This window comes from Melanostigma gelatinosum (assembly GCF_949748355.1).
Source record: "Melanostigma gelatinosum genome assembly, chromosome: 19".
In the NCBI taxonomy this organism is placed as follows: Eukaryota; Metazoa; Chordata; class Actinopteri; order Perciformes; family Zoarcidae; genus Melanostigma; species Melanostigma gelatinosum.
In genome coordinates, this window is record NC_136652.1 from 18551505 (window position 1) to 18569886 (window position 18382).

Here is an 18382-nt window from a genome sequence, read left to right on the forward strand (position 1 = left end):
TATTTAATGGAGTCCTGTAGAGGGCGCCAAAACCACACACTGGTGCTCCACCAGTCACTTCCACAGTGTATCCCCAGCTGGGTGTAAAAATACCAATCTGGATTTATTGTTACTCGTACATTTTGATGCCTTTTAAACGCTACAAGGCCTTAAAAGACAATTATAGACATCACAGGGAAACCGAATCTAAAATGTATCAAACTGATCAGGAATCAACCTGTGGCTCTTGACGTTCATCCCTTGTCCCAAAAGTCTAACATTCGGGGAACTATTTAACGAATTAATACGATTCAATCAAAATTGTGTTGCTAGGAAACAGCTATCGTCAAACTTTTAGATCTGACCAGTGTTTCTATTACAGACCAATTCCAACAGGAAATACAAAGAAGTGGAAGCATTTACAGTGTACTGAAATGGTCAATATGACCATCAGTTCGCACTGAAGGACAATGGGGAGGTGAAACATGGAGTCAGAATGGGCCACATTTTAATTGGGATATTTCCAGCCATTAGATATGGCAAAATGTTCTATAATGAAACAGGTTTTGCAGGTGCCACTTGGTACCCTTTTTAAAACTTTAAAAGTTATGTTATTGCTAAAGTTGCCAAACACATTAGAGACCTGTAGCAGCAGCAGTGTGTGCTTGGATAGAGTAACCGACATCTCACTGTTTCAAGCCAAAATAGATCTTCTGGAGCAGATGAACGCTACATGGCAGACAGCATCGCATCCTCCCTGTCTGATAAAGGAGGCCTGGTGAAACACGAGCAGACAGGAGTATAGACTGGCTGCTTGGTGTTGATTGCAAAAGGTCTGTCAAAGCTAGATCTCCTGAATTCCAATGGCCTCTTCTCCCTCTCTCTCTCTCTCTCCCCCTCTCTCTCGCTCAGCTTCCAGCAGCTGCGCCTCTCATGCCTTTCCTGACGCTGAGCGAAGCCTCCCATACAGATGAGCGCTGGAAGCCACGTACCTCTTGACGTAGCCACAGACCGGCTGCGGTGCCACTCGGTCTCCGTAGCACGTATTGCGCAACGTGACTGATGCTCAACTGACTTCGCGACGGGCACATCCGGCTCCCCACCGTCGCGTGAATTCATTAAGAAAGTGGTCTCAAAACGCCGAGGCAACAGCGGGCATCGCCGAGGCGCTGTGGAGGAAGCCATCCGCCGCTCCTCGCCGTACTGGACCCTCCCCTTGCCATTGCCACCGGGAGAGATGGAGCAGAGCGCGCGGCGTCGGGGTGCAGTCGTGATGTGACTGTGTGAGCGCACGAGCCTCCAACTGTGGTATCGGCTGCCTGACGGCCGCCTTACTAGGTGGAAACTAAAATTTGACAGTGTGCGCGTGTGTGTTTTTTTTTGTGTGAATCATGAGGTGATGGCTTCGTTTGACAACACGCAGTCAACGCAGCAGCTGCATCCGCGGAGCGAGCCTTGACCACAGCTGGATTCTGAGGAGCTATGTCCGTGGGCACCGAGCCTCCGTCTGCCTGTAGTCGACAGCACCAGTGTGCCCCCTCGGTTTGGTGCCTCGGGGGTCTCCGCTAAAGTCCGGGGGAAACACAGCGCACCTGGAGACGCGGCTGTCTGTTTTAAGGCCGGGCTTTCTGCAGCCCACTCCCCCGCGAGTGCTCGCCTTTCCCCGCAGCCTCCGCGGCGTCTCTGCGCCGCGAGCGCTTCCGCGTCCCGACTACATGGCAGCGGACATCAAAACAATCACAGCCTGAGTGTGTTCGCCGCCTGCGGACCTTCGCAGCTAATACCGAGACTAAATTAATCGACGTGTGGGGATCGCAGCGGCGCCGTTGTCTACGCGCCTCAGTTACACCGCCCCGGAAAGGACTTCTTGCCATTTAGAGGAGGATATGCAGAGATTAACGTGAGAGGATGGATCTAATTATCTGTGTTTTGGGGCTGCTGGCGCTGGTCGTGGAGGGCATCCGTTGCCAAGGAGTGTACGGTGAGTGTATGCAATTTGCTTCTGCTGAAACCAAATACGACCATGACCTTGTAAAAGCAGTGGTCGCTCATACATCGCCACCCTTTAGACTCACCATGTCCCGTAATAGTAATGAACCCCCCCAAAACGCAGCATCACCTGGTGTAAGGGGCGCCAAACCAGGGCTGAATGTCATGATGGAGTGAGAGGCTCCAACTGTTTTCAGCAACCCTGAGGTTATACAGCAGATCGCGTGGGCAGCCAATCGTGCACAGCCCCCCTTTCCCCGTCCAACCCATCACTCATGATGGTAGGTGGGCTAAATTCAGTGGGCTGCATTCATACATTATGACAGTGGAACCTGGTCGACTTTTCTTCAAGCCTCTCAGACTGGTCACCATACACATACATGGGGTTTGGTAATCAGCACTCAATTGGTCTTCGTGGCACTTTTATATTTGAATGTCACCGTGAGCATCATCTGTTGAGCAGTGGCATTTAGTACGCTCAGTCATGAATTATTTCCATGTGAGTTGGCTCAGTCTGCCAACCTCTTCCTTATGTCTGAATGACTCTACCCCCCCCCCCCCACACACACACACACACACACTCAACAATGAGCACACATTTTGGTGTCTCTCCCTCTGTCTGCTTGTGCAACCGGTGACAGAGACGATGTGTCAAATGAATCATCATCCTCGCAGCAGCAGCAGCAGCAGCACTGTGAGGAAATAATGATTCCTGTGCAGTAACGTTGGGACGTGGAGGAAGCCTTGAGGTGCGCGGCGGCCCTGACCTGTCGGTGGAGACGGAAGGCTCTTTCCGAAGCCGAGGCTGTGCGGGGAGAGCGCGAGGTCAAGTAGAGACGTGGGGTGGTGCGTTTCAGAGGCCGTTGCCAAGCACTAAAAAAGATCTTTGTCTCCAGGGCTGTCTGTGTGCGCACAGATGAGGTAGCAATGAAAGGTTACCGTGAGCATGACAGGAGCAGTCATGCTGCTGCACCTGACCAATACTGCGCCAGGATTTGATCTCTTCTCTTGCTGGAGACAGAGGAGGGGAATGAGATAATAAATCACAGCACACGTCAGGGCAGCTGTTGCATGGCTGCTCATACATGTGCACTCATATTCCCACATTTCTTTGAACACCTGTTGCGGAGATATACATCTTTTTGACCTGATCTTTAAACCTCTAAGCACTCATTAGGCGGAGGAAGATTTCTACGTGGGTGTTGTTGTTTGGAGTTGGTGGATTCCTCCAGTTACCCATTTAAGCCCGAGGGCAATAACCTCATCAAACATTGATGTCTCAAGAAATCATTGCCTTTGCTGGATTCGATATCTGTATCTTCGAAATCTAAATTGATATACTCACATGGGGAGACAGGCATGACGCCAACCATCAAAACTGATCACATGAGTCTCAGATCAAAGCTGCAGGATTGTTGGTGTGAGCGAGCTGTCCACGCTGCAGCGTGTGCATGCAAGATGAAGATGCAAGCTCATTAAGGAATCATATCCCATAGTGCTCGATGTGGCGTTGCCATAGAGGTGTGTGTGTGTGGACCAGTGAGAAGAGACAGGGAGATGTAGCACATGGAGTTATCTGAGCATGCATCTGTTCCTGTGTGTTTTGCAGCCTGGAAATTCTTTTGAGCACAACCCCCCCCCCCTTTTCCCATCAGTCTGTGTTTCACTTCTTCTACAGTAAGTGTGCTTCAGTCAGGATTTCCATATGTTCTGGTGCCGCAAAAGGAAGAGGGCTTGTACAGAGAGGTAGATAGAGAAGCTTGGTACATCGCATTCCTTTGAATGGTGAGGAGCCAATGGCTAGGTCCTGTGTATGCCTCGTGTTTAAGGTGCACTGCACATCTTTAGGGAGGTTGTCAAAGGTCAGCGTTTGTTATTGATAGTGCCAAACATTAGCATGCACGCTGTGTTGGAGGTTTTGACACCTGAAGGTTTTGACACCTGAAGGAGCGGTGGAGGTGGGGGGTGTCAGTGAAATGGGAGTATTGTGCACCACAGGTGAAAGGCAGTGGGTGTGTGGTTGACTGAAACGAGGGCTGTGAGAAAATAATGCATAATGGTGCCAGTGACTTTGAAGTGGTAGAGTTCCAAATCAGGTCTTTATAGAGGGCAAGAGCTGAGTTCTTTGCTCTGATCATATCTTTGAAATCGAGGTATTTAAAGTGCTATATGTCTTTCTTTTTTTTCACAGTCAAATCTATTTCAATAATAGCTTTTTCAGACTTTTTTTTTCTTTCTACCACCCGATTCCATCTCTTACTTTTTGCATTCAAAGCCTCAGCTATCACTTTTCTCCCCAGATTGCCAAATTGACTCAAGGGCAGATGAATGGGACAGTTTTGCGGGGGAAATTTGTTTTCGCCGATTCATTTTTTTTATCCCCGAGCATCGACAAACGTCATCGCGGCCGACTAAATGGTGGAATCATGATGTGGTAATGAAGAAAACACATACTAATGCGTTAAGTGGTGCTGCCAGAGTCATTAAAGAGGATTGATGAAGGCTAGTCATCCCTCCATGACTCCAGGCCACAGAGTGGAAAAAGAGAGACACGACTAAAGTACATCTGCTCCACTCTTTATCTCCTTGTTTTTTTTTACCACCCTCCTTCCCTCTTTTCTCATCACTTTCACCAAACACACAAACAGCCTCCACCAGGAGATTGCTCTATTATCTCAATCTCCGTGTTGCTCTTTAGAGCTCCAATAAGCCAGTGGCTGCTCGTATCAAATGGAAGTACCTAACACTGCTAAATATCCTCAATTTGGCAATTATCTGTAATGTTGCTGACAGCCAAGCTGCCCTAAATAATAATACAATGGAGCATGACACTTCAGATAGCACGGACATGTTTTTTTCCCCCAGCCGGTTACCTAATCTGGAGATGTACCGCCTTCAGTATGTTCTCTTTGCATCAAAGTCAGTCGGCGAAAACCTCCACGGGAAGTGCACATGTTCCTGATCTCGTTTTGTGTTATTCCACTAAAGAGAAAAAGTTCAGACTCTTTCTCCCATCCCACTTCTCCCGCTCTGTCTCTCTCTTTCTGTCTCTCGCTCCCTCTCGTTTGCATTGAAGTCCAAGCAATTGCTGGGGTTTCTTTTCATGAGCCCCGGTTCAGTCGCTTTGGCTTCTAAGCTATGCAAATGCATTCTGCCAGTGAAACTAAAGCCGTCTTTGTTGCTTCTCAGAGGCCTCCTCCACAGAGTCCTTCATCATTCCCTTGGATCGGGACCCTCACACTTCCCACCGTAATGAGACCACGGATAACTCTATCTCTTCTCCTCCCTGCCCGTCTCTCTCTCCTCTGCCTGTCTCTCTCTCTCTGTCCCCCCCCCCCCCCCAAGGGTAGCGGAGGGATGTCTACAGTATATGTGCTTCTATCAGAGGCAAATAAGGACATACAGCTGGGTACGTCGTAGAGGAAGTCATTCGTTGCAGTAGAAGAAAAGAAGGGGCTTCAGACAGCACCAACTTAATATTCATGAATATACACTGCAGAGACAATGTTTTAACTTGAAGTCTGAAGCAGTCCTGCTGTGCTCAGTGTTCACTGGATAATCTGTCACACTTTTACTTTAACACTCTCAATACAATGCGATTAAGGTGAAACAGCTGTTTTTCACTGTGGTCAATTTTGGAAAGCGAACATCAGGTTGGCTCGAAGTTCAAATTTAAGGGTACTACACCAAATGAGGACAGGAATTTAAGTGGTGAAAATGAGGCAACAGAGGCTATCCTGATGTTTGGGCAACGGTTTGAGTCAAAAAACACTGGATCCTACATTACCCATAATGCAGCCAAGAGCATCATTTCATTTGACCCTCCCTGCCTGCAATCTCCAAGTCACTATGACAACCTCAGGGTTATTTTCTCAGGCTTTACAAAGCCACCGAAGAAATGACAGAACTACTTTCACGAGCTGAGTCATATTCTCATCTGTGTAACGTCAGTGAAGTGCCCTTTGAGTTTGAGCGCTGCGACTCCCTGTTTAGCTGCGAAGCAGAGGTTTATGCCAGGTTTGTGTCTTTGTTGCAAGGGGGACACTCTCCACTGAAGGATGCCGCTCGCAGTTCTGCCCTCTCTCTGCTCCCCTTTAGCTACTGTGGGAGATGGAGCTCTATTTTGGCAGTAGGCAAAATGGAGCAGTGGGCTTAATGGTTGAAGCAGGGATTTTAACAGCATTGTCAACTACTACGATGTCCTCTGCAAGGAAACGAAGCAATTTCATTCCTGTTTCCTTTTGCATAGTTCAAAGCAGAGATAGAGTCGTGCGCAGCTGTGATAAATGGAATACATTTGTCTTGATGGTTTGTGTTCCAAAAAAGAAAAAAAGGTATAATGTAGCTTTTGCTACTTTGCACACATCATGAACAGCTGTAGTACTTTTCCTCCTTCTGCTGTGAGGATTTGGATGATTTAAGGAACCCAATTTACCTCTGGATCATTCAAGGCCAAACCCCCACCGTGGACCAAAGAAGCTTATTGTAACCTGGCCGGCTGCTTCAACTGTTACGCCCACATCCCCAAACCCTGAGCTACTTGTCCCGCTCCGTACAGTGCTGCGGACAGAAAGCTGCTGCTAATGATCTCGTAATCATTCATTCATGAAATCCTGTCCTGGTGCACGACTAGGCCGCCCTTATGCCCCCGTTTATTTAGAATCAAAAGCAATTCTGTACTCGAAATTAAGTCTCGTAACCCGATATTTTCTCCTCTGTCTTCAGACATTCTGATGACGCGGCAATTCATCATCTGGGTCATTAGAAACATGATTTAAATCTTAAATGTCAACCGTGGTCCCGCTGATATTACCTCGTACAGCAGCAAGACTTTTATCTGTCGCGATTTCATTTCATGTGATAGTGTTAATTTCCTCAGGTTGCCAGACACGAGGTCCAACCTGAATGAATTAAAGCTACAACATCTTGCTTTAAAGGAACAGTGTGTAGCATTTAAGGGGATCTATTGGCTATAATATAATATTAATAAGTACTTTTAAATTTAGTGTAGAATGAGCTGACTGAGCCCGGCATGTTGCACCGCCATGTTTCTACAGTAGCCCAGAATGGTCAAACCAAGCATCTCACCCTCTCCATCACTTCCTGTCTGCTCTTGACTGCATAAATACGATCCTAATGAATAAAAGACAACCAAGAAAATATGTCTTTAAAAAGTGGCAGTAGCATAAGCTGCTCACAAAAGACTGTAATTCATAGCCAGAACACGCATAATGGCATGTAGCCTGTACTCAACAGGAGCTGATCTACATCCACTCAATCTGGACTCTTGACCTGCATGAATCATATTTTTCAAATTAGTTTCAGTTTGTAGTTTGGAACTGACAAAAAAGAGTTTGCTTAAGAGCAAAGGAGGAAGTGCTGCTGTTTAGTTTCATTAACAATAATGCATCTTATTTTATGAAGTCATGCATTATCTTAAAGCCTCCAGCCATGGTCCACCCACACAGGTGTGTTTGCTTATGTTCCCTAATTAGCACTCTGCCCAGGACAGAGAAGTGAGTTTGAGTGACACCTCCCTTACCCGGTAGTTGATTCTGTTGTGTTGTTTAGGGCGGAGCAAGTTACCCTGTTATGATCCCTGTTAGTGCACAGAGTTGGGTGGAATGATGTTGCTCCCGGCATAGCTCCACCCAAAGCACCTGCTGAGCTCTAATTAGTCTGAGCAGCCTAATTGAAAACACCTGTTTGAGTGTGCGGAGCCTTTAGATTGGCAGACTGACTTGTGGCTACAGCTGTCAGATAATTGTAGTGGCGTAACAAGTACAATATTTCCCTATTGTGAAGTAGATGGCAATACTGCAATGGAAATACTCAAGTAGTACCTGAAAACTGTACTTAAGTAGAGTACTTGATTAAATGTACAGGAAACAAAAACTAACCAGGAGAGAGACGGCAAAGAGGAAAGAACGGGTCAAAACAAAATGTAATACCTCATGATAGCGCCACCACATGGTCGATCAGTGCACATTTAGTTGCATAGATGGGCCTGTTTGGGGAGATCAAAAACCAACTCAGAGAGTTACAGTTTCAGAGGTAAAGACTTCGGTGAAACAATTAGAATTGTAATTAAAACAATAGAGTATAAACCGAGGCTTAAGTATTAATCCCTTAGCGGAGCCGGAGTTCTCCTTTTGTGTTTCAGTTTTACATTTTCTGCTCAATTTCGAACCATTAACCCGCAGTTAAGTCATAAATTCATTAAAATCTCATCATATATACGCTGTGTTGCAGAAATGCGACTACCTGGATGTTTTTTGGTTGATACCACCGCCCCATGACCCTCCATTTCTTCCAGCATTCATGCTTTCTTTATGTCACGCCTATTACATGCATGAAAGTCTGGCCCGCTGGTAAATACTGTATATGACTGTATGTGATTGGACGGACAAGACCTGGACGCAGAGAGCGAGGCATGCAGCTGTATGCTGTGTGCTGCATGCTGATAAGAGCAGCAGACCCAAATCCCTTCAGCCAGCTTTTTAATTTGTGCACAAAGAGAAGAAAGCGGTACATTGATGCTTTTAGAGGGCCTAGAGAGACTGAGGCTTACGTCCTTTTACCTGCTTTATAGCTGATTTAATGACACGTTAATTAATGTAAGACTTAACTGTGTGTTAAAATTCATTCTGTTCAGTGATTATTCATGAAGTGTTAAATCATGGCATAAACGTGATCATTTATTGATATTAAGCTACTCTCTCTTATTGATGAGTCATGCATACATTTTGCATTTAAAAAGCATCAATTGTATACCTCCATAGAGTGCTGCAGATTATTCTTAATGAACGGCAGGATTAGCGGCTAAAATAGATCCTTTTAAGTGTCTGTGGTGCGTTTCCGTACGTGGAGTTATCATTTCCATGATTGGCATCACTTCAAATCACAGAGAATTATACATGCTAGCCAGCTTCAAAGTGACGCAAGTGATGAAAGGCGGGCTCGTTGAATATGAATGTCTCCGCCTGTCTCCCTTACGCATTTCAGTCAATTGAATTGTCTTCGTTAAACCAAACTGGCAGGACCTGCATTTACACACATAAAGTACAAATTACACGGCGATCCCAATAGGTAGCTGACAAGAGCATCAGGGTGTGCCTTTCAGCGGAACTGTGGAGGGAATAAAGGGACAGGATTGGGACGTTTGGCACCCACAAGAGGCTAATGCCAACCTTCAACTATGTCACTTCAGCCCACACAGGCATCCTAAGTGCTGCTCCTGTGAAGTGATGTCTGTTGTCATGGTGACAGTATGTGAGCCTCGCATTGCACGTCCTCCGACTTCCCTGTTCCCTCCCTCGCCCCCTCCCTCCCTTCCCTTCACTGCCTACCCACTCGCTCATTCTCTCCTTCCCCTCACATGCCAGGAAATCAATCGCTGAAACAAATGTGAAGTGATTGCAGAAACAAAAGCTCCTCGCAGCCGCCTTACAATTGTGCACGAGAGCAGATGAGATTGCTGTGAAAGGGGGAGGAGGGAGGGGAGGGGATGCATGTAGAGCAGGGGAGTCAAACTCATCTCACTCTGGGCCACATCAGCATCACGGTCGCCCTCAAAGGGCCGGTTGTAACTGTAAGACTGTATAACTAACTTCTCCTAACATATTGTTAAATAACTGTCTCTGCATTTGATTATTGTTTGCTCAAGTGTAAACATATTGTACATGCAGTTATATAAATGAAAAATTATATTTAAACACATTTCTGTTATTATAACAAATCATTTTAATTGAGGGTTAAGAAACCCACATTACTCTGTCAAAGATCAAACTATTGAAGAAAATAACAAAGACAAATATCAAACACGAGTTATGACATTAACTTTGTTCAAAGCTGTTTGTGTCACCTCTCTGCATCACTAATGTTCCTCCCTGTCGTCGTCCTGCATGGCAGCTTCATCCAAGAGCTGCTCACTGAGAGTCAGGTCTGATGAACATGATAGATGATGTATCCGTGTTGTCTGTGCTTTCATCAGCAGTTCATTAGAAACACAAGTACCTGCTCGTCTCTTAGCTTGCTGTGTTGTTAGATTGCTGTGTAAATATATTCTGCTGTGATTGCACTCTGCCTTTTAATTCTTGGACAGTTTGATGTTTTTCTTGGAGGCTAAATTTAGCTCCATGTTTGGTGTCAAAATGCCGTCGTGAATTGTGTCCTTCATCACCGACACGCCTCATAAGACAGAAGACAGACCCGTTGTTCTCCTTGAAGCACAAACATATTCACTTTCACATCTTTCATTACATTTTCTTCCCTCTGCATCAATTTTTCTCTTCGTGGACATTTTGGGATTATTTGTCGATCTTTTCGGGCTGTTGCCTCTCTTGTCCACCTGTTGTGATAATTTTAATGTCGGTACACAGACAACATGCTATCACATTATTTCAACTTTCTATCTCATAATTTCGACCATGGGGATACTTTTATTTTCAAGTCTAACTTTTAATTATTTTTCCAAAAAAAATAAATATATATATCTTTTTTTATTTAAATTTTTTTTTTGCTGGCGGCGCGGGCCTTGAGTTTGACACATGTGATGTAGAGTGTTCGGGGGGGGGGGGGGGGGCTCTGAATGTGTCTCTTCACAAATCACCACCATTTCACTGCGATGAGGCAACTGCAGGAAGGAAGCCTACTTATCTTCGTAGCGAATAATGGTTGAGCTTCTCCGACAAGCAGGGACAGTGGCGAAGTAAGTGTGTTGACAGTGATGCCCTCAGTAGACCCCGGCTCCAAAACCCAATGCTGAACAGGCAGCCAGCAGGGGAGCCTCACATTGGCCCCTGGATAAGACTACCGTCACATCAACAACTTCCACCTTGGCAGTGACCCACACCAATGCTACTAAAAAAAACACACACACACACAAATCCATGCTGTATCCCCCCCCCCCCGCCCCCATCTCTCACATCTAGTCATTCATCCCCCTGCTGGCATAAGGAAAACCGAATCTCTTGAGTTGTGCTGTGGCTCTGCAGAGGCACTGACATTTCAACACAGTTGTACATGCAGTTTGTGTGTGTGTGTGTGTGTGTGCGCGCGCGTGTGTTTGGAAGCATGCTAACTCCTTTTTTGTGTGTGCGTCTGTGCTTTTTCATGTATCTAGGGCAATTCTTTGCTGAGATATTAATTTAGCAATGCGCATTCACACACCAGCCGGGCTGAATGAGACGCATCGTGCAGAACGCGCCTCAAAGTGCCTTTCGAACATGTGATGCAGTCATTACGTGCATCTTTACACTCACTAAACCTCCTACCCTTTCTAAAGGGTCCGTGTAGCCCTCAATAGTCTCTAAAAACCTTTCTTCTAACAGAAATTCACATTGTAATAGTTAATCTCTTTAGCGTCATGCTCTCTTCATCTCTCCGCCAGACACGGTATATCCCAGAGGCTGCTACACCCATGGGGATAACCTCAAGCCGTGTACTGTCAGTTAATGGCTTCCTTTGGCAAAGTAAGCAGTTATCTAGGCGAAGCACTTCTCCACTGAGAGTTCAGTAAGCGGGAAAGAAATCTAAGGGCGAGATTTAATGCAGATGTCGGCGTTCCCGCCTCGTTCTGATTGTCTGCCGTCTCCCTTGTTGTCTTCATTCAGGCTGCTGCAGCAAAAGCTTTGGAGTTCAGAGTACCTGGAGTTATATTTGCGCACTGTAGGTGTTCAGGAATGTCTTTACGGCACAGTCCAGAATCCGGCAAAAAGCTGTTCAGCAGTGATTGCTCAAGGGTGCAACGCCTTCGAAAATCAAGCTTTGGCCTTCAGTTATTAACAGTCCAATCTGACCCATGACCCCCGTCTGTATGTGTCTGCACAGCGTGAGGTTTGCTTCCTGTTGGAGGTCTTCTCCCTCGCCACAAGCAGCGGACGTCTCAACCCACGCTTTTTTTTTCTCTCTCACTTGATTTGCTTCAGTCTCCCCTCGCCTCAACAAAGGCTGCCGTCCACCACTCGTGGCACTCGTTGAGCAAACAGCCACTTTCATTTTATTTTCATTCAGACGTTTTATTTTTAAGAGACAAATGAAATCATTACAATGACACGCGTAACCTGAGCTTCACCAAATGAAGACTTTACATCTTGACACAAGTGCAATTGCTGATTGATTCAAAAATTGCTGTTGCGTAAGCAAATCGTATTATATGCAGCATGCGATCTGGTAGGAAATCTGATGCTTTTCCCGTAATGAATTTTTCATATCTTGTACTCTGTGAGATGCAGTGAGTTAACACATGAGTTAAGACCATTTATGTCAGCACAAGAAAGGTGTGATCATTATATATATATATATATATATATATATATATATATATATATATATATATATATATATATATATATATATATATATATATATATATCAAAAGCATTGATGCAACACTGTTTTTAAATGTTCCCAGACTGTAAGAACAACAAACTCATGCGCATATACACACATGTACAAACAGAGAGACACTTGGCATGTCCTTTTTTCCCGTCTTTCATGTCACTGAGATGTATTTCATCTGAAGATGAGTGAAGCCGAAAGCAGGCCTCCCGAAATGCCACGTTCTAAGCTCCAGATGACCTCCCGTCCCCTTTGCTCTTCATTTCCCTCCATTTTATTTCCATGAGCCCTTACATTGCCTTTACCCTTGCACGCAATATTATTATTCCTTCCGTTCTGGGTGTATACCAAATGCCTCTAAGAGTCTGCACAGTTAAGGCATCTTAATATGAAGGAATTGGCTGGTTTGGCCTTTTTGTTTACCTTTCATTGGCGTGATTACCTTAAAAAGATTGGTAAAATATTTGTTGCAGCAGAGTTTGTATACGTCCTCTCTTGGGTTGTAATCAAAGGTCTGTGCTGAACAGCCAGACTCCCTATTTTATCATCCAAGCTCATTTGGGGGAAAGGTTACAGACATATAGCGTCTATGTTTTAGGGCTGTATTCTGGTGTGACTCAGGAGAAAGAAGAAAATGATCTGTAAGCTTCCCAAATGATTTTGAACAAAGTGACTAAAACATTACCGGAGACCACCGTGGCGTTCCTCAAGATGCGAAATTGACCAAAAGCTTTGATCAAAATTCATTGAAATACCCACCTTGAGGTTTGAATTTGTCATATTGTGGGTGTGTTTACCAAATGTGGAGTAACTTCCTCTGCAGTGGCACAGGTGATTTACAGATACGCAGCTCTTTTCAATAAAAGAGAAGTGTTGCTCCGAGCCATTTCACCACGTTATTAAAAGAAATGACAAATCTCGTATCATTAAAAATATATCGCAAAATCGATTTCCTACTAGCGGCTGGTGAAGTATGATTTCCCATTGGCCTTCGGGCCGCCCGTTTTAAGGAGAGAGGAAATATTAAAGTTATTAACCTGTGTAGAAGTAAAAAAAAAAACGAATGCATTAATTCCAGGATGTTGTATTTTAAATGAGTTTGGTTTGGTGGGTCTACGTGTTCGGTGTGCTGATGTGGGACCATGTAGTTATTAAAGTTTGTTGGCGGGGATATTAAACAGCTAGAAACCCCAGCTTCTGCCACAGAACAGAGGACTTCAAAACAGCTTTGAAATGCACCAATAAACCTCAACATATTAGTGGATCCTCAGGTTCTCTGGGCTCATCAGAAGAGCCCATGCAAATCCAGTAATAGCTTCACTGAATGCATTAATAATCCTCCCCAAAGAGGTGGAACCTGGGTGGTGTTTCCATATTGCTGTCCATATTTATATCATAAGCCACCTATCAGCACATGCTGATAATATTCATGAATTCTGGAACAGCCGATCCAGCAGAAGCCGAGCAGTGACATTCGGCCGGGCCCCCTCTGCGGCGAGAGCATCCTGCGGTGGGTGTCTTACATGTTGTGTGTGTGTGTGTGCGTGGGCGCCCACGTGCGCATGTGTGACGGTGTGTATCTGTCCGTTTGTGTGCGCGTTCCCCCGCGGCTTTCTGTGATGCTACCGTGGTAATTGGATGTGTGGCGCCCACCAAAAAGCCCCTTTAGCCGTGGGCAAGCGCTCTTTCAATCCCAGCATGCCTCTGTGGAAAGCACAACCCAAAGTAAGGCGTATTCTTTCAACTGGCAAACATCAAATGGTTCCCTGTTCTCTCCATCACAGCCTCCGTCTCTCCCTCTCTGCACCGCTGTAGCATCAGAGGAAAGTCCATTAACATGTAATGACATGACCGTACACATGGCGCGGCAGTCGCAGGGAAAAACATCCAGCTGCTCGCCACAGTTTTCCCACTTAATAACTGTTGATTTTTCGGCCATAATTATTTTTGGGAGAACCACGAGAAACTGATTGTTGTCTGGCGGAGCAGATACAGCTCGAGGGCAGGTGCTCGAATGTGTCAAGAGTGTTAAATTACCCCCCGATGTGTGGAGATGTACCTAAAGCCTGGCACAGTGTTGAGTTTTCTGCACTCTGAATTTAATTAACGTTGGCTTGGCTCTTTGGGAATCACGAGCGGCTACAGCAAACTTTCATCACGGAAAAAAGAATGTCTGCAAGCTGACACGACAACATTAGCATGTACATTAACAGAAGAATCAGCAATTAACTGATTTGTATCGTGTCACATTACCATACCTAATATCCATTCTGGCAATGACCTCCTGTGATTGTGAAGTGGTGGCATGGCTCGTGAAGCCTTCATAGTTGCTATAGTCCAGGGGTCTTCAACTAAAATTCCAAAAGGTCCAGATTGAGAAAATCTCCACGAGGAAAAGGTCCGAAACATATAGTGCCATATATATATATATATATATATATATATATATATATATATATATATATATATATATATATATATATATATATATAACATGTTGTATCATGGTTCGCATCATAGCGGCTTTGTGAGCATGTTAGCTGTCTAATGTTACTGATGTGACTATTAGTCCTGTTACTTGAGAAAGGACTTAAATAATAAAACAATTCCCATAATTGTTTTTTGGATTAATTTCTCACTGAGCATTACAATAATCTTCTGCTCCAACAGTCATTTATTCCCTAAAAAGCACCACGGCTGCTTTTAAGTCACACGTCTTCTTTCTTCTTCGCTGCAGTTGCTATTGTTAATCCCCAGTGCGACGCAGGAGTAATGTGTGACATCTCTAGACATCGCGCGGGCTAGTTTTTATTTTATTTCAACTAGAAGCCTCATTAATAATGCATGATGCAAAGAGAGGGTCAGAATAAGGTTTCTTACTTAAGAGGATGCCTTCTGAGCTTAACCGTGGGTGAGTATTAAGTCTTCACAGTGATATACCTCAAAGCATGCAGCCGGAATATGAGCACAAACACAGGGACTCGCTGCGGACCACGTCTTCTTGAAACTATCATCTCTCTCATTCCAGTGGCCTTACCTCCCGCTGAATGCAACAGGCAGAAAGAGAGGCAGGAGGAAGAAGACTTTCCTTCCCTTCCTCTCCTGTTTATCTCCTTTGATTCCTCACTGGATATTTCCGTGACCTTGTTTTCTGAAGCTGCTGGAGGTCTGGGTGGAGGGCAACGGGGTGTGGAGGCAGCGGGGCTGGAGGCAGGACACTGATCTAAACTGTGATGACAGCTTCAGCTCTCTCCCTCTCACCTCCTCCGCGCTCTTGAGGCGAGGTGAGAGTGTGGAGACAGAGAGAGGAACCTGAAAGACAGCGGGGGATTTCGCCATCGCCACAAACACGGTTTACGGGGACGCGAGTGAATAAAAGAGCACTCTCTGAACCGTGCTGTTCATTCACACGTGGAAAGAACGGGTCACACTTGCATGGGTTTGCTTTCTGTTCCTGTATCTTTTACTCCCCTGCTTTCTCTCTCTCACACACACTCACACTCACACACACACACACACACACACACACACACATGCAGTGTGCACAAGAGGAAGAAGGCCTCTGACTCATTTATTTCACCATTAAGTGGCTTGTTGTGCATGTTACTAGGCTATTTTTGCTGCAGCGGAAGTGGGAGGCAGCCGTGATGATAACGTCATTAAAACGCCAAAAGGTGAACAGCAGTGGGAGTCACTCACTGCCTTGTCTGATGACATAATATGCTAACAATAGTAATCGTAATCAATTGCATGGTCACACAAAGCTCTGCTGCAATAGAGAGCGCTGTTGTAGGCTTGATATTGGATGCTTTATGGAAGCAATAGTAATAAAACTCTCTGTCAAGTAATTCGTAACACTTATTAGCATGCATATTAGTGGAATACTGGCTCTTTATTCGTCATTATAAAGCACTTATTAATGCCTTTTTCTGCATGACCAAATTCTACAACTACAAGGCCATTTAATAAAAGTTTTCCACTGAATAATATCCTAATTACTGCTTATTAATGGTAAGTAAAGACGCTCTCCGCAGTCAGACTAAGAATTGGTTTCCCTTGTCGATTTAAAGCATTTTCAACCCACTCTGCTCAGCCCGCCTTGTCCACTGGTGTCAGTTCATTCACACAACTGTCGTTGGTAAGACCCCTCCATACCTCTGATTACTGCTCAACAGCAACATTCCTCTGGTTCATTTTGTCTGATGTTGTTTCATTGCACCAGCCGTGTCTACCTCTTCACTGTCTTGTATCGACTTTCCTTCTGTCGCTGCCTCTTGGCCACGTCCTCACTGTAAATGAGAATTGGTTCTCAATTGACTTATCTAGTTAAAGTTAAATAGAGGTCAAATAAAATAGATGACGATCTATAAAAAATAACATGCTTTGCCCACTGTGGGCCTTATAAGTGGAAGTACCACAAGAATAGTCGTTCTCCATTAAAAACATTCAACGCATAGTATTTTCTTATGTGTAATTACAAGTGGTAATAGAGACCAAATAAGTCTAAATGAAGTATTTCTAACTCTGAGTATGTTCCCCATTCTAAAGTGGTCTTGCTCATAACAGGTTCTCCTTACTCAAGTTGATGTACAGTTTATATTCCCATTCAGTGGTAGAAGAACCGAATCAGCACGAGTAGAAGCCTTGAATATGCTTTAAAACGTCTTTCCATAGATGTGTTCTGAAGTGGTCCGTTAATAACCAAGTTATTTTTACTTGTTCTTCTACCGCTGAATTGGAATCGGACCTGTGCCTCTTAATAAACCTCCATCACTTGAGAAAAAAACCCCAAATGCTGTAAGAAAAGATAAAGAAGCAAATTGAACGGACCGTATTCTCAACTTGAAAAAGTAAGCAGCTGTTGGTACTCACTGGTACAAAAGGCTGTTGTTGCACATGTTGCCCTGCAAAGATTTTAAAGTGTATTTAAGTCAAACCAACACCCGTTGAGACCAAGAGATCAAGCTCTTGTGTTAATATGCCAAGTGACCTTTGCTACATTTGAATGGAATCAGCACACATGTGCATTCCCGATTGTGTGCCATGTTGTATATGGTGTTATGATGTGTTTTCTCTGGATGAACGCTCCCTAGATGACCCATTAATGGTTCTTTCACAGGTTTACGAGTCCTCTTCATGCACTCGCATCATCGGCTGACATGTCATCATGTGTCATCATGCGTGCTAATACGTGGCTGCTGTGGACTCTGCATGTTTTATTGGTATACAGGGAATACGTTGTTGGATCTATTCACATAATGGAAGGTCTTTGACGGCGGGTTTCATTGGAGGCAGCTCCCCTCGAACAGAGGTCAACCAGTTCTCTGCCTCCACCGCCTCGTCTACGACAATGAAACAGGAGGGCATTTAAGGTTATTACGTATCAACTTTGATTTTTACATCCAATCATTAGATCTCGTTTGTGTGTTAAAAGGGACACGTCGTTGTTGAGTTTTACCGAGCTTGGCAGCGTTTGGTGTGCTGTCACTGAGTAATGAGATTCGGCTCTCGCCCTGACGATGCTCGCCATGGCGTCCCATAAGCAAAGTCCAGGATCCAACAATGCTCTCCTCATTTGTTGGTTCCACCGCAGGGTGCCAGCTCTTTAAAGAGAATGAAATCTTTCTGCGAGATAAAGGGCACATGGAGCTCACTTAAGAGTATACCCTGCCTTGTTCTTTTGCTTGTTTGCAGGCGTACGGTGCAAACAAATAGGGACAGAAGGAGAAAGAGCACCACAGGATGGTCATTTTTAATGAGGGGATTTTTTTTCAGTGGCTGCACATGATTCTCAGCAGTGGATATATTACGCAGAAGGGTAAAAAGTCAATTTCCTCAACAACTAGCTCCTTGGTGACATTATATGACTGCTCAACATACGTAAAGAGAAGAAAGGAGATTCTCCATCAGCTCTGTGTTTATCTTCCTCAGCGGTGTGCTGAATCTGGGGCTTATTTCCTCCTCCTGGTTGGCTTTACTTCCTCTATCATTTCCTGTTTCTTCATTTTTTTTTTATCATCCTAAAGCCAAAGTGCTCAATGTAAGCAACGGCTCCTTTGACTGGGATTCTGAT

The 18382-nt window shown here is 44.8% G+C and overlaps 1 protein-coding gene across 1 annotated transcript in view; it reads left to right on the forward strand.

The window, feature by feature from the left end:
* Nucleotides 1-1887: 1887 nt before the first annotated feature.
* The window catches only part of LOC306793728 (MAM domain-containing glycosylphosphatidylinositol anchor protein 2), a gene marked incomplete at its 5' end in the record, with an annotated part of 143783 nt that continues 127288 nt past the window's right edge, over nucleotides 1888-18382 (forward strand). The window contains one exon of the mRNA XM_079291464.1: nucleotides 1888-1960. Within this exon, the coding sequence (XP_079147590.1) occupies nucleotides 1888-1960 (73 nt within the window). The remainder of the gene's footprint in view (nucleotides 1961-18382) is intronic.